General features: G+C 43.3%; 1 protein-coding gene across 6 annotated transcripts in view; it reads right to left on the reverse strand.

The window, feature by feature from the left end:
• Positions 1 to 15,289, reverse strand: part of nol8 (nucleolar protein 8) — a 50,265-nt gene that overhangs the window by 15,350 nt on the left and 19,626 nt on the right. For all 6 annotated transcript variants that reach the window (XM_070895391.1, XM_070895393.1, XM_070895394.1 and 3 more), the window contains 4 exons: positions 10,694 to 10,840; positions 6,947 to 7,075; positions 6,142 to 6,226; positions 297 to 447 (listed from right to left, as the gene is read on the reverse strand). In XM_070895391.1, coding sequence (XP_070751492.1) covers positions 297 to 447; positions 6,142 to 6,226; positions 6,947 to 7,075; positions 10,694 to 10,840 — 512 coding nt within the window. The remainder of the gene's footprint in view (positions 1 to 296; positions 448 to 6,141; positions 6,227 to 6,946; positions 7,076 to 10,693; positions 10,841 to 15,289) is intronic.

Consider the following 15,289-nt stretch of genomic DNA (forward strand, 5'->3'; position numbering starts at 1 on the left):
GAGAACAGAGCTCTGTGCTTGCTTATTGGACAGATTGCAATTCATAGTTTGCAATATAGTAAGAGATTTTGCTGGCTGTACTTCAGTTTTCAGTTACCTGATAACTAGATTATAACTACAGCCTATAGAGAGCAACTGAGTAATACTGGTTACTTACTATCAGACTTATCTTTTATTAAAAGATGCTCTGAAACCACTCATGATGTGAAAGGTTGTGATGTTGAGAAATTAATAATTTAGGGCGGTGACCAGTTCTACAAGTACATAAGAATTAAAATTATTTAATAAATACGCACTTAAAAGTTTTGAGTTTAACTTGTTCTTTGCTAAGTTCAGTCTTTTCAACGCTGACATGGACAACATTCTTCAGGATGTTCAGAGCTCTCTGTTTCTCTGCAGCAAACTCTTCTTCCTCAGCGTTTTGGCTTTTAACTGCAACTGCTTCTTCTGCAATAAAAATATTATAATCCTTATACGATGGTATTAAAATGCCTGATCAGGTCTTCACCTGGCATTCACACACACGGCAAGAGTTACTGGATAGCTATCAGAAGTTTGAACCCTGGCATTCTCACACAACACTCTCTTTTTACTCCCTGAATAGAGTCTTGCTCTCCCCACCACCATCCCAACAGAATATCTCTGCTCTACCCATCCCCATTGTGCAGATCTTCAACAGGGTCACCCTTCTCTCTTCCCCACTCATGTTCACGGTCTCTTTATCTTTCTCACGTCACCTCAAGAGGATCGCCACCTCTCCATTCCCCTTTGCGACAATCTCTATTTTCTCCCCCTTGCTTAACAAGGAAGGTAATTAGTTCATTCGAGATAGACCCCCTATGCAGCAATCATCACTTTATCACCCTCTCCCGCATCACTTCTCTTTTCCTGCTTATCTATATTCTTCTTTTCCCTAATTTCTTTTCATTTATCCCATACTCATGTTTATTACTGTGAGGAAGAGGGTATATTTTTCTAGTATAATTTTCCAACTGTGTGTCGAAATATCCTGTTATTCCTATCTCTTGGACTTTTATCAGAGAGCATAAAAATGTTGACCCAAATTTTACAGCCCTGATTTTCTGATACAGTAATGACAAAAATAGGATTGAACTGGCCCATTTTGCAGACTCATCTACAGCAGCAGCTCAGAGAGCAGTCGGCACCAAATTTTTGGATGGGAGTCCCTTTCCCCTAATTTGAATAGACTGCTGGTACATGAAAAGCTTACAGAGGGGTTGTCCTTTAGCATACGACTGGAACACACAAAATTCAGCAAAATAGCAATTCTGAAAAGAATGCAGCTCACCATTAAAGGAAATGTTGTGTTGTTGACAAAACAGCTGACCAATTATTCCACAGTGTTGTAGCAGAGACGTGGGCAGCACTGCTACTGTTGATGGTGAAGAATTGGAGGTCCTGCTGCACAAGGTGCAAAAGTGATGGTGGCCAAATTTGGGGCTGAAGGCCATTCTCAAATTGAAGCACATGTGCAAGCTGCGTGGAGGGAGACTGAACGAGCGCATTCGCCCAGGTGCCGCATACCTGGCGTCAAATGAAGAAATTTGCTGATAACTATTCCTCATTTTTGCTCAAATTTCTTGTTTTGCTCATCAATCATGACACAAACCCAAGCTGCAACTGGGAGATATACCATTTTAAGCAGTGTACAAAATGACTGTGCTTTTATACACACTCTTTCATTGTGCCAAAACTGGATGGCACACTTCTCTTGAAGGGGGCAATGGCAGCTGAGGAACAACAAATAGATGCTGAAGCATCCAGGCCAAGTTGCTCCCGTGTTGTTGAGGGGCTTTCACAGGGACAACACCCATGATTTCAGAGCATAGGCTTATTCGATGGGCAAGCCACCCACTCCTTTTTTTTTCAATTATTGTGAATATCATGCACTGTTGTACAATGAAAGCAACATGGCTCATCATGCATAATGGCCACTGACATACATAATAACGTTTTATAATAACATCTAAACAGTGAAAACTATTTTTGTTCATTTAAGCCATGGGGTTATTATGATAATACAGGTTGGACGTCTCTGGTCCGGAAACATCTATGGTTCGGTATTAGTTGGGCCTGAGGGAGGGGAGGGTTTATTTTTTTTAAAAAAAGAGCAGCAAACCAGCAAGTTAACCACCACTGGGAGCAGCTGTCAGTCAGTGAGTGTGTGTGCATGTGCTGAGGAGCTGCCCAGAGGCTGCCAGCATGTGCCCACACACACACAGGAGCTCGAGTACTGTCGACAGGTAAGCCTAGGCTAGACGGGACCTCCCGTGGTCCGGAATATTCTCTGTTTCGGCACCGGTCAGGTCCCGAGGGTGCCAGACCATGTATCCGATTCCCACATTGTTCCCATCTACAATGCTTTGCAGTTCATGAAACTGTGCTACCCAGTGACAGCTGTGCACCCTGACATAAGAACATAAGAATTAGGAACAGGAGTAGGTCATCTAGCCCCTCGAGTCTGCTCCGCCATTCAATAAGATCATGGCTGATCTGGCCGTGGACTCAGCTCCACTTACCCGCCCGCTCCCCATAACCCTTAATTCCCTTATTGGTTAAAAATCTATCTATCTGTGATTTGAATACATTCAATGAGCTAGCCTCAACTGCTTCCTTGGGCAGAGAATTCCACAGATTCACAACCCTCTGGGAGAAGAAATTCCTTCTCAACTCGGTTTTAAATTGGCTCCCCTGTATTTTGAGTCTGTGCCCCCGAGTTCTCGTCTCCCCTGCCAGTGGAAACAACCTCTCTGCCTCTATCTTGTCTATCCCTTTCATGATTTTAAATGTTTCTATAAGATCACCCCTCATCCTTCTGAACTCCAACGAGTAAAGACCCAGTCTACTCAATCTATCATCATAAGGTAACCCCCTCATCTCCGGAATCAGCCTCGTGAATCGTCTCTGTACCCCCTCCAAAGCCAGTATATCCTTCCTTAAGTAAGGTGACCAAAACTGCACGCAGTACTCCAGGTGAGGCCTTACCAATACCCTGTACAGTTGCAGCAGGACCTCCCTGCTTTTGTACTCCATCCCTCTCGCAATGAAGGCCAGCATTCATTCGCCTTCCTGATTACCTGCTGCACCTGCAAACTAACTTTTTGGGATTCATGCACAAGGACCCCCAGGTCCCTCTGCACCTCAGCATGTTGTAATTTCTCCCCATTCAAATAATATTCCCTTTTACTGTTTTTTTCCCCCCCAAGTTGGATGACCTCACACTTTCCGACATTGTATTCCATCTGCCAAACCTTCGCCCATTCGCTTAACCTATCCAAATCTCTTTGCAGCCTCTGTGTCCTCTACACAACCCGCTTTCCCACTAATCTTTGTGTCATCTGCAAATTTTGTTACACTACACTCTGTCCCCTCTTCCAGGTCATCTATGTATATTGTAAACAGTTGTGGTCCCAGCATCGATCCCTGTGGCACACCACTAACCACCGATTTCCAACCCGAAAAGGACCCATTTATCCCGACTCTCTGCTTTCTGTTCGCCAGCCAATTCTCGATCCATGCTAATATATTTCCTCTGACTCCACGTACCTCTATCTTCTGCAGTAACCTTTTGTGTGGCACCTTATCGAATGCCTTTTGGAAATCTAAATACACCACATCCATCGGTACACCTCTATCCACCATGCTCGTTATATCCTCAAAGAATTCCAGTAAATTAGTTAAACATGATTTCCCCTTCATGAATCCATGCTGCGTCTGCTTGATTGCACTATTCCTATCTAGATGTCCCGCTATTTCTTCCTTAATGATAGCTTCAAGCATTTTCCCCACTACAGATGTTAAACTAACCGGCCTATAGTTACCTGCCTTTTGTCTGCCTCCTTTTTTAAACAGAGGCGTTACATTAGCTGCTTTCCAATCCGATGGTACCTCCCCAGAGTCCAGAGAATTTTGGTAGATTATAACGAATGCATCTGCTATAACTTCCGCCATCTCTTTTAATACCCTGGGATGCATTTCATCAGGACCAGAGGACTTGTCTATCTTGAGTCCCATTAGCCTGTCCAGCACTACCCCCTTAGTGATAGTGATTGTCTCAAGGTCCTCCCTTCCCACATTCCCGTGACCAGCAATTTTTGGCATGGTTTTTGTGTCTTCCAGTGTGAAGACCGAAGCAAAATAATTGTTTAAGGTCTCAGCCATTTCCACATTTCCCATTATTAAATCCCCCTTCTCATCTTCTAAGGGACAAACATTTACTTTAGTCACTCTTTTCCGTTTTATATATCGGTAAAAGCTTTTACTGTCTGTTTTTATGTTTTGCGCAAGTTTACCTTCGAAATCTATCTTTCCTTTCTTTATTGCTTTTTTAGTCATTCTTTGCTGACCAGCTGGTACCTCTTTCCAGACAAAAGGTGGAGATGTTGGCACTCACAAACTTAGCATTTGCCACTTGCCTAATAAAAGTAATATAATACCAGCAGTCTATCTGATGTGACAGATGTTCCCTATGGAAGATTGGAAGGATGAGGTGGCATTATAGATTCATGCTGTGGTAACTTTCCCTTCTATGGTAAGAAGTTGTTCTGGCTATTCTTTGCAGGGTAATCCACAGCAGATAGCACAAATATGTGGCTCCAAGGACTAAATACCTCCGGTAGCATTGCACCTACATTTGTTGGCTACGCATGAACTTCTCTTCATTTAAACCATGCAGCATGTTCAGAAGCAGCAAGTATAATGAAGGGAAGTTTTGGCAGGAACCCTTCCCCACCCCCCACCCACCCAAAAATGCAATAGCGGGAAGGTACCCAGCAAAACCAACCAATGCATAGAGCTAAATTCAACGGCACACATGAAAAAAAAAATTCCATCCAGAAAAACCACACATCTCCCTTTCGGACTACTTGAGCAGCCTAGTTCCCAGGACTTCCGGTGTACCCATGTCACAAAGGCAAGTTGCAAATTGTGGATGGAAGCTCACCAAAGGTCAGCTCTTTTACATATTGAAGTGTGGTTCTATGCCAATAGCATGGCCTAATTATCTCACTTCAAATTGAGAGTCAGAAAGTTGGGTGCAACATGAATCTGATACTTGAGGTATGGGGCTGTAATGTCTGACTCGTATCCACTGGCAACAAATATGGCTCTGTACTGTGGGTAAAGCCTCGGAAAACTTGAGTGGTTGGAAGTTCCTTTAATTGTTCCCAGTAACATATAATCCAGTTTGTTTCTTTAATCTCTCTGTTGTCAAAAGCCTCTTTTTGATTCTCAAGGCCAACAGACTGCATCTTTTATTTCCTCCAACAGAACTGGAGATAGTTGCTGATTCAGAAGAAACAAAACTTGCATTTATATCAGGATGTTCTAAACTGCTTTACAGCGAATGACGTACATTTGAAGTGTAGTCACTGTTGTAATGTAGGCAAACATGGTGGTTAATTTGCATACAGCAAAGTCCATAAACAACATTGCGATAAATAATCAAAATATCTGTTTTGGTGGTGTTGACTCAGAGGTAAATGTTGGCCAGGACATTGGAAGAGGTACCCAGCTCTTCTTTGAATAATGCCATGGGATCTTTTAAATCTATCCGAGAGAGCTACACTCCTCCAGTACTTCACAGAAGTGTCAACCTAGATTACGTGTTCAAGTCTCTGGAGTGAGGCTTGCACCCAAGAGTGCTACCACTGAACCAAGGTGACACAGTGTAGAAATACAATGGGGGTCATTTGAACTTAACCCACCCTGGGAGAACCCGATGGGATCGATCGGATGCCTGATTTACACGTTGCCTGATTTTACTCTCCATTGACGTCAATGTAAAACGGGTGGCTACAGTTCAGTTAAAATTACCTCCAGTACATTCAGAGCTGTTATATTTAAACTTTACTCATTATCTGAATGGTTTATATTACCTCACTTTCTTTCACACAAACGATGGGGACAAAGGCAAGGATCTACAAGAAAATTACCAATCTTCATAATCGGCCTGAGATCCATTCAAGCGCTCTTTACAGATTATGATTTCTTAAAATCACTGAAGGTCAAAAACAGGCAAGCTACTCTGATGAATAAAAACACTTATCTAAACTTGGTAAAATGGTCACAAAGACAAAAAAAGTGGATATTTAATATTTCATAGAACTTCATCATGGTCACCTGTATTTTCTTCTTCACTTTCCAAAAATCGTTCATCCATGCGAAATCGTTCATCTGTCCCAAATCGTGATTGTAAGGCTAACAGCTACAAGAGGGAATAAATAAATTTTAAAAAGAAATTAAACAGTGTTTCCTTTAAATTCCTCACCACAATTCTTCAGTTAAAAAGAACATGTCTGCAGCCAATTTCCACACTGCTAATCAACGAAGATGTGCACAAGAGCAGTCCAGGGCGATTCTGCTACCACGTTTAACTGTGGGAAAAGCTCCTTGTTTCAGGTCGTACATCCTTAGACATCCCAGGCAAAATCCATCGCCTTGTGGAGAGATTTACGGCCACAAGACTGCATCTTCCCACTGAATGGCATAATGCTTTAACGTACTACATGATTGGTCTGACTTTATTGGACATTTGAGACTCGAGCAATGGCCATTCAGCCAGACAGGGAAGAAAAAAAAATTGTACTTAAAATAAAATCTTTGGATATCAAAAACAATTAAGTTCCTTAGTTCTTCAGAAAATCTGATTGCAGTTACTTGCAATATAAATAATCAAAGTTTTCATTCTATTTAGGAGGATGGAATATATGCTGATAATTTGGGTCAGATTATCTTTCTGGAGCTACATCCTGAAATCAAAAGGAATAATGATTTGATTATTACATAAAATACTCATCTATTATAATATCGACATAACTTGATGGCAATTACTAGTTCAAATTGTTAATCATCCTGTGCACTGCAATATACAAAAATGGCACTGAACCATTCAGACAAAATTTCTTATATTGGACATACTTCTCACCTTCTGACCAGCTTTTCCTTCAAACTGAGGCTTAATTTTGAATCTTCCATTGAGATCTTCATCATTGTCACCTTCATCCTCCTCCTCCTCACTGTCAAATAATTTCCCACTGGTTCTACTTTCAAAAGCCTGAAGATAATTTAGAAGAAATTTAAATACTTAAATTTACAATAAAGCAAGCTGCAATACTGTTGAGAGTTTGAAGAGATAAAATCTCTTGAAAAGTTTGAATGTCTGGTAAAATTAGGGCTGAGGCAAACTTATAAAATCTCACAATATTTGATTTTTGGAATGCTGGACTGGAAGCTCTGCACCATGCTTTTGAGTTTGAGGAACTAGAAGTAAGGGCCTTTGCACACTCATCGGCCTTTGAAAAGCATCAAAATTAAGACAATAAATTTCTGCAAAAATGTCATGTGTCTGCACTCAGAGGTAAAGTCTCTGACACATACAGGCAAGGAAGGTTCTTGTAGTAGAAGTTTTAGAATTGGCTCCAGCATCCTTGGCAAAAATTTGCTAGAATTCAAACTCCTATTCAGTAACCAGTTACCTCGGATGGTTGTTGTGTGAATATTGGGCAAAGACAGAATAGGGTTTGCTGTGATGTATTGCATAGTTGGATAGTTTGCCAGTACTTATGGTTAAGACTCACACGAGAATAATGGCCATTCATGCAAGCTGCGGAAGAGTGATTGGCACCCACGAAACTGTACCCTAGCAATAGGGTCACCAACTCAAGGACGACATGAGGGAAGAGAACTGAAAACAAACTACACCCTTCCGGTTGGTCAGTGAGTTTATCTGGTATTTAACTTAGCCAGAAAGACGAGCAAGGTCCCAGATTAGATCCACAGTCTGCATCAAGTGAACTGATCTCGGCTGAGGTGGTGGCAGGCTTTGTGGGAGATGGGGGAATGGGTCAGAGTTCTCACTCCAGATTTCTATTCAGCCACCCCTGCTGAAAATTCATGTTTGCAAATGTGAGGCAAGGACTAGATTGGCTTGGCCGTGATGTCTCACATGTGAAATAGCCTGACAACACTCGCTATCTTGGCTCACATGAATTTGTCACAAAAGGTATCAGGGGATGCCTGTGGAACTGGCCTCTCTGCTCCCAAGATCCCCGCCACAGGAAAGGCCATCTCCGATTAGTCATCACCTACATTCGCCTATCAATGTGTCCGTCCCTGTAAAAAAAACTCTCCAAATCACTTTCTAAATCCCAACTGCTCAGCTCTTGGCCCTCCATTTGTCAAAATACTTCAAAAACCATAGATCTCCTCAATTACTTCCTCATATCCATCTTTGATGCCCGTGTCCCCAGCAAAACCTTTACTCCCTGCACTCCCAGTTGACCTCCCCTTTATGGCCCCCATCTTCACTCCCTGAAATCCAAAAATGTACAAACCGAACTATATCTGGCAATAATACAAAAGCAAAATACTGCAGATGCTGGAAGCTGAAATAAAAACAGAAAATGCTGGAAATCTCAGCAGGTCAGGCAGCATCTGTGGAGAGAAAAGCAGAGTTAACATTTCGGGTCGACTACCCTTCGTTGGGGGAGTCCAGAACCAGGGGTCACAGTCTAAGGATAAGGGCTAAGCCATTTAGGACTGAGATGAGGAGAAACTTCTTCACTCAGAGAGTTGTTAACCTGTGGAATTCTCTACCGCAGAGAGTTGTTGATGCCAGTTCGTTAGATATATTCAAGAGGGAGTTAGATATGTCCCTTACGGCTAAAGGGGTCAAGGGGTATGGAGAGAAAGCAGGAAAGGGGTACTGAGGTGAATGATCAGTCATGATCTTATTGAATGGTGGTGTAGGCTCGAAGGGCCGAATGGCTTACTCCTGCACCTATTTTCTATGTTAAAACTGGCAAATGTGGAGGCTAACCAAAAGGAGATATTGAGAGAGATAACCAAGAGGTTGGATTTAAGAAGGCCTGCAGTTGGATAGCCAAGAGTGGAGCCATCCATCACCAGATACGGTTCCCCCTCCTCAGGTACTGTGTCTCACTTTAAAAGGGGTCATAATCAACCCCTCCTCAAAAAAATATCCTTGACCATTCTGTCCTTGCGAGCTACTGCCCCATCTCCAACCTCTCTTTCCTCTCCAAAGTTCCTGAACATGTTGTCGCCTCCCAAATCTGCGCCCATCTTTCCTGTAACTCCATGTTTGAATCTCTGCAGTTTCCATCCCTGTCGGATCACTGAAAAAGCCCCAAGCAAAGTTACAAATGACATCCTTTGTGACAGTAATTGTGGTGCATTATCTCTCATTGTCCTCTCTGCAGCCTTTGACGTGATTGACCACACTGTTCAACACTTCTCCTCCACTGTCCAGCTGAATGAAATCTGCTCGATTGGTTCAGCTCTTAGCTAGCCGACCGCAGCCCTCTTGGTTATCTCTCTCAATATCTCCATCTTTTGGTCAGACTCCACTTTTGTCTGATTGAGCCTCTGGGACATTTTTTTATGTTAAAGATACAGGTTGAACCTCTCTTATCCGGGACTTTCTTATCCGGCACCACCCCTCGTCCAGCACCATTCCCGGCTGTCGGGTGGCGCATGCACAGATCATTTTTTTGTGTACTCACCAATATTCTCTGCTCTCCTGAAGGAGACACCTGCCTCAGTCCAATTTTGAATGCAATGGTATTCAAGTCGGTTGCGGGGGGGGGGGGGGGGGGGTGGGGGGGAGATGGGGGAGGAGAGGAGAGAAAGGTTCAACTTGTACTACTAATAATTATATTTTGAATTAAATTATAAATAAAAGCTTAATAAAAGTTTTCTTTTAAAAATAAGTTTAAACCCCCCCCTCCAGCTAGTTTTTCGCTTTACCGAGTTTGGCTGCTATCTTTCTCCTCGATGACGGGAGCTCTTGCAACTACAGAGCCGCCATAGCTCCGCTTACGCTGGGCGGGCTTGTTCTTAATGCAATCCCGGCTCAGCACACGGATTGCACTGAGTCCCATCGACCTACCTCCCGCGCCCTGGCCGGGGTCGGGCCGGCAGGCCGTGTCCTCGGGCTGGCTGCTCTTCCCTCCCCGTTGTCCTTGGCGCTCTGCTAAAGAAAAAGAAAATACCTCTTCATTACTTTCAATGAGTCTTGGAGATCGTTGGGGGGATGGGGGGGGGGGGGGGGGGCGGGGGCGGCGGTGTGGTGGATCGCAGGGTCAAGGAGATCTGTCTCAGGGCTGGTTGGCTGGAGCTGGCAGTTGTAAAAGACAGTAGAACACGTGACCTCCCCTCGTCCGGCAAAATCCCTTATCCGGCACAGGCCAGGTCCTGAGGGTGTCGGATAAGGGAGGCTCAACCTGTACTAGATAAATGTGAGCTTTGTTGTTGTGCTTCAGCAAGGAGCCACTGACTTCTGGAGAGGAAAGAGTATAAAATTGCAAGCGAAATCAATGGTCCCATTTGATTGAGCGGGGAAAGTTTCAACCCAATTCTTTGGGGATACAGGTCCTCAGCACTAAATTTTCCACAATGCAATGCAACTCAAAAATGTCTTCTGTGAGAAATGGAAAATGTCTCACCCAGGCCACACTGGAAATAATTTTGTGATTGAGAGAAAAAGAGGATTGTTGCGACAGAATGTAAGGGATTATTTCACAACCAGTCACGTTATACCTGAGCCAGGACAGCTTGATGCTGAGAAGTACAATTACGGATAGATATCACCGTGGCATACCCATAAACATGTATACCAAAAATATATATATGAAACCAACAACAAAAACCTTACTTTTGCAGCATTCAATTTTTCTCGGCTTTCTGCACCACCTTCTGCTGCTTCACAACTGCCTCCAACATCTTCAGACAGTGTGTTGTTTTCATTCTCTTCTTCAAAATCAAAGACAATGTGCTTCCCTTTGCCAAGTTTCTGACCATCCTGTAGTAAATATATATTTTATATATAAAAATTAAGGTGCATTTTTGATCAGAGGCTAAAAGGAGAGAGGTAAGGGGGTGAGACTGTACAGCACTAACTCAGAGATCATAATGAAGAGAAACTGACAATAAAATGAATAAAATTAGTAATTATTTACTACACAAAAACAATCCCTAAATTTGTAGCAGTCTGTCTTCAGTGATGGGGAGAGAAGCAATAGATAAACGGTTGTATAGGAATGCGTACTGTTACTTCCAATTCCTGTTTGTATATCTTGTTCATACTTTTCTTGGTTTGGTTAACATTCAAGGGCTTTTAAAATTAAATTTCCTCCCATTTCACGACACTAGCTACTATGTTTCTTTCTTCAGCCAGGAGAATTGAAGAGTCAGTTAATTGGAGTTTCTGTCTGCCTGAGAATAGGTAGCAAAAGGCAGCGTGGAGATACAAGAAACTGTTCAATGGTGCTTTCTTATTGAAAAGCACTCTCAACAACAACTTGTATTTATATAGCGCCTTTAACATGGTAAAACACCCAAGGCGTCCCACAGGAGTGTTACAAGACAAAAATTTGACATCGAGCCACAAAAGAAATGATTATGGCAGATGACCAAAAGCTTGGTCATAGAGGTAGGTTTTAAGGAGCGTATTAAAGAGGAAAGAGAGGTAGAGAGGCGGAGAGGTTTAGGGAGGGGTTCCAGAGGTTACGGCCTAGCCAGCTGAAGGCACGGCCACCGATAGTTGAGTGAATATAAGCTGGGATGCTCAAGAGGGCAAAATTTGAGGTCAAGATAATCTCTCTTTTTGTGCCTCCCTGATAAATTGCGACATCCTCACTGACACCTGGGAGTTCCTGGCCAAAGACTGCCTTAAGTGGAGGAAGTGCATCCGGGAGGGCGCTGAGCTTCTCGAGTCTCGACGACATGACTCGAGAAGCCGTCGCCAAGAACACGCAGAAATCAAGCGCAGGCAGCGGAAGGAGCGTGCGGCAAACCAAACTCCCCGCCCACCCTTTCCTTCAACCACTGTCTGTCCCACCTGCGACAGAGACTGTGGTTCTCGTATTGGACTGTACAGCCAACTAGGAACTCATGCTAAGAGTGGAAGCAAGTCTTCCTCAATTCCGAGGGACTGCCTATGATGATGAATACATGTAATACAATTAACTGCATCAATTTCTTCCTCAGTTTCAAATTTTATATTGGACACCTAGGACAAACCTTACCCAATCTTATCAGTGAAACAAGATTATAAAATATTGGCCCTGAATTTGCAGTCCAATCCACAAATAAAATGCTTGCGTACATGGTGGTCCGGAAAGTACGGAGATTCGCGGTCCTGGGCCTCTGCAGGTATCCACAGGTAGAGGCCCACGTTTCCCAGGGGCGCAGGCCCTTCACAAGCGCCCCTGGGATCACATGGGCTGGCCCAACCAATAGAAGGAAATCCCCAATCATGCTTATGGGTTTTCCGTACATACGAAAGTGCCATAAGTATGAATGGGAATACCCAAAAAAATACATCTACAGGTCAAATAAATTTTTAAAAATTAGAGTTAAAATGAATTAAAATGCCATTCAATTAAATAGTTAAAACAAAAATTAAATTAAAAAAAAATTAAATGTTTTAAAGAGGCTAAAAATAAAATTGTGCAGGTTTTTTAATGTATAACTGATCAATAAACATTTATTTTTAAGATTTTTTAAACTCTTACACTGGTAAAAGCAGGCCATACGCCTGCTTTTACCAGGTGTAAGAATTTCACGGGCATTCGCTAAGCAGAAGTTGGTCAAATAGCCCAACTCTTCACCCACGAATGCTCTTTTCCTGGGATGTGTTGGATCTGCCAAGAAAATTCTTGACAGATCGCAAGTTCCAGGTTGTCGCGCATGCATTTTGCGCGCGAAAACCCAGAAATTGCCCGGCCCTTACGGGCAGGTGTGCATCTCGTATGCACCCGTAGGGGCCGCAAATTATGGCCCATTAAATAATAATCGAAGCATAAACAAGTTAAATGGACACCTTACAGCTCACTGTCCTTTGGGCTAATATGTATGGCACTGAATTTAAGATCGAATATATTATTTCAAAGGAGGGAGAGAGAAAACGGGGAATTCTCGACCGGTTAGTCTGACATCGGTAGTGGGGAAAATGCTGGAATCAATTATTAAAGATGTAATAGCAGTGCATTTGGAAAGCAGTGACAGGATCGGTCCAAGTCAGCATGGATTTATGAAAGGGAAATCATGCTTGACAAATCTAGAATTTTTTGAGAATGTAACCAGTAGAGTGGATAAGGGAGAACCAGTGGATATGGTGTATTTGGACTTTCAAAAGGCTTCTGATAAGGTCCCACACAAGAGATTAGTGTGCAAAATTAAGGCACATGGGATTGGGGATAATGTACTGACGTGGATAGAGAACTGGTTGGCAGACAGGAAGCAAAGAGTGGGAATAAACAGGTCCTTTTCAGAATAGCAGGCAGTGACTAGTGGGGTACACAAGGTTCAGTGCTGGGACCCCAGCTATTTACAATATATATTAATGATTTAGACGAAGGAATTGAATGCAATATCTCCAAGTTTGCAGATGACACTTAGCTGGGTGGCAGTGTGAGCTGTGAGGAGGATGCTAAGAGGCTGCAGGGTGACTTGGACAGGTTAGGTGAGTGGGCAAATGCATGGCAGATGCAGTACAATGTGGATAAATGTGAGGTTATCCACTTTGGTGGCAAAAACAGGAAGGCAGATTATTATCTGAATGGTGACAGATTAGGAAAAAGGGAGGTGCAACGAGACCTGGGTGTCATGATACATCAGTCATTGAAAGTAGGCATGCAGGTGCAGGAGGCAGTAAAGAAAGCAAATGGCATGTTGGCTTTCATAGCAAGAGGATTTGAGTATAGGAGTAGGGAGGTCTGACTGCAGTTGTTCAGGGCCTTGGTGAGACCACACCTTGAGTATTGTATGCAGTTTTGGTCTCCTAATCTGAGGAAGGACATTTTTGCTATTGAGGGAGTGCAGCGAAGGTTCACCAGACTGATTCCCGGGATGGCAGGACTGACATTTGAAGAAAGACTGGATCAACTGGGCTTATATTCACTGGAATTTAGAGAAAGGGGATCTCATAGAAGCATATAAAATTCTGACGGGATTGGACAGGTTAGATGCAGGAAGAATGTTCCCGATGTTGGGGAAGTCCAGAACCAGGTGTCACAGTCTAAGGATAAGGGGTAAGCCATCTAGGACCGAGATGAGGAGAAACTTTTTCACCCAGAGAATTGTGAATCAATGGAATTCTCTACCACAGAAAGTTGTTGAGTCCAGTTTGTTGGATATATTCAAAAGAGAGTTAGATGTGGCCCTTACGGATAAAGGGATCAGCGGGTTTGGAGAGAAGGCAGGAATGGGGTACTGAAGTTGCATGATCAACCATAATCATATTGAATGGTGGTGCAGGCTCGAAGGGCCGAATGGCCTGCTCCTGCACCTATTTTCTATGTTTCTATGTTTCAAGACTCGAGAGCAGATTGTCTGAAGGCACTTCCTAAAGAATTTTCTGGTATTTAAATGGATGCCCCTTGACTTTAGCTGAAGGCAATGGATTCACCCTCTTATCCTTTAAATTATCTCTGACTTGGACCATTACCCCAAACAAATCCCATTGGGTGACTCTGAAGACGTAGGTGCTAATTCCTGCTATGAATTTCCCAGTGGTCGACAGCAGGGAGATTCCGCTGTAGTTGCTGCAGTCGCTGCAGTCGGATTTGTCCCCTTTTTTGATGATGGTCATGATTACGGCCTCTGTGATCTTCCGGCATGCTCGCCTCCTTCCAGATAAAAGAGACGAGGTCATGCATTCATGCCAATTGTGCTTCTCCACCCATACTTTGTGCCTCAGCGGGGATTCCATCTGCTCCTGATGCATTGTTGTTCTTGAACTGATGGATGGCCTTTTCTACCACGTGCCTGGGGTTTTGCGGAGATGGTGGTGGGTAAAGTGCAACATCCCCACCGGCACCTGAGAATCCCTGGCCCAGGACCACCCTAAGTGGAGGAAGAGCATCCGGGAGGGCACTGAGCACCTCGAGTCTCATCGTCGAGAGCACGCAGAAATCAAGCAGACAGCGGAAGGAGCGAGCGGCAAACCAGACTCCCCACCCACCCTTTCCTTCAACGACTGTCTTTCCCACCTGTCACCTGAGAACTCACTTTTAGAGTGGAAGCGTTTTCCTCGATTTCGAGGGACTGTCTATGATGACGAGGTGCTAATTTTAATTAATAAAATAACAAGTATCAATATTAAAAAAAATAAAGTTAATTTAAAAAATGTAAAAATGTATCAATTGCAATGAAACATTCTGCTTTTTTTACTGCTCCAATGCTCATAATAGTATTTTTATGCTTCCTATCAAAGCCAGTTTGGGGTATGTTTCAGATGCCAACCATC

Source organism: Pristiophorus japonicus, chromosome 12 (genome assembly GCF_044704955.1).
Source record: "Pristiophorus japonicus isolate sPriJap1 chromosome 12, sPriJap1.hap1, whole genome shotgun sequence".
Lineage (NCBI taxonomy): Eukaryota > Metazoa > Chordata > Chondrichthyes > Pristiophoridae > Pristiophorus > Pristiophorus japonicus.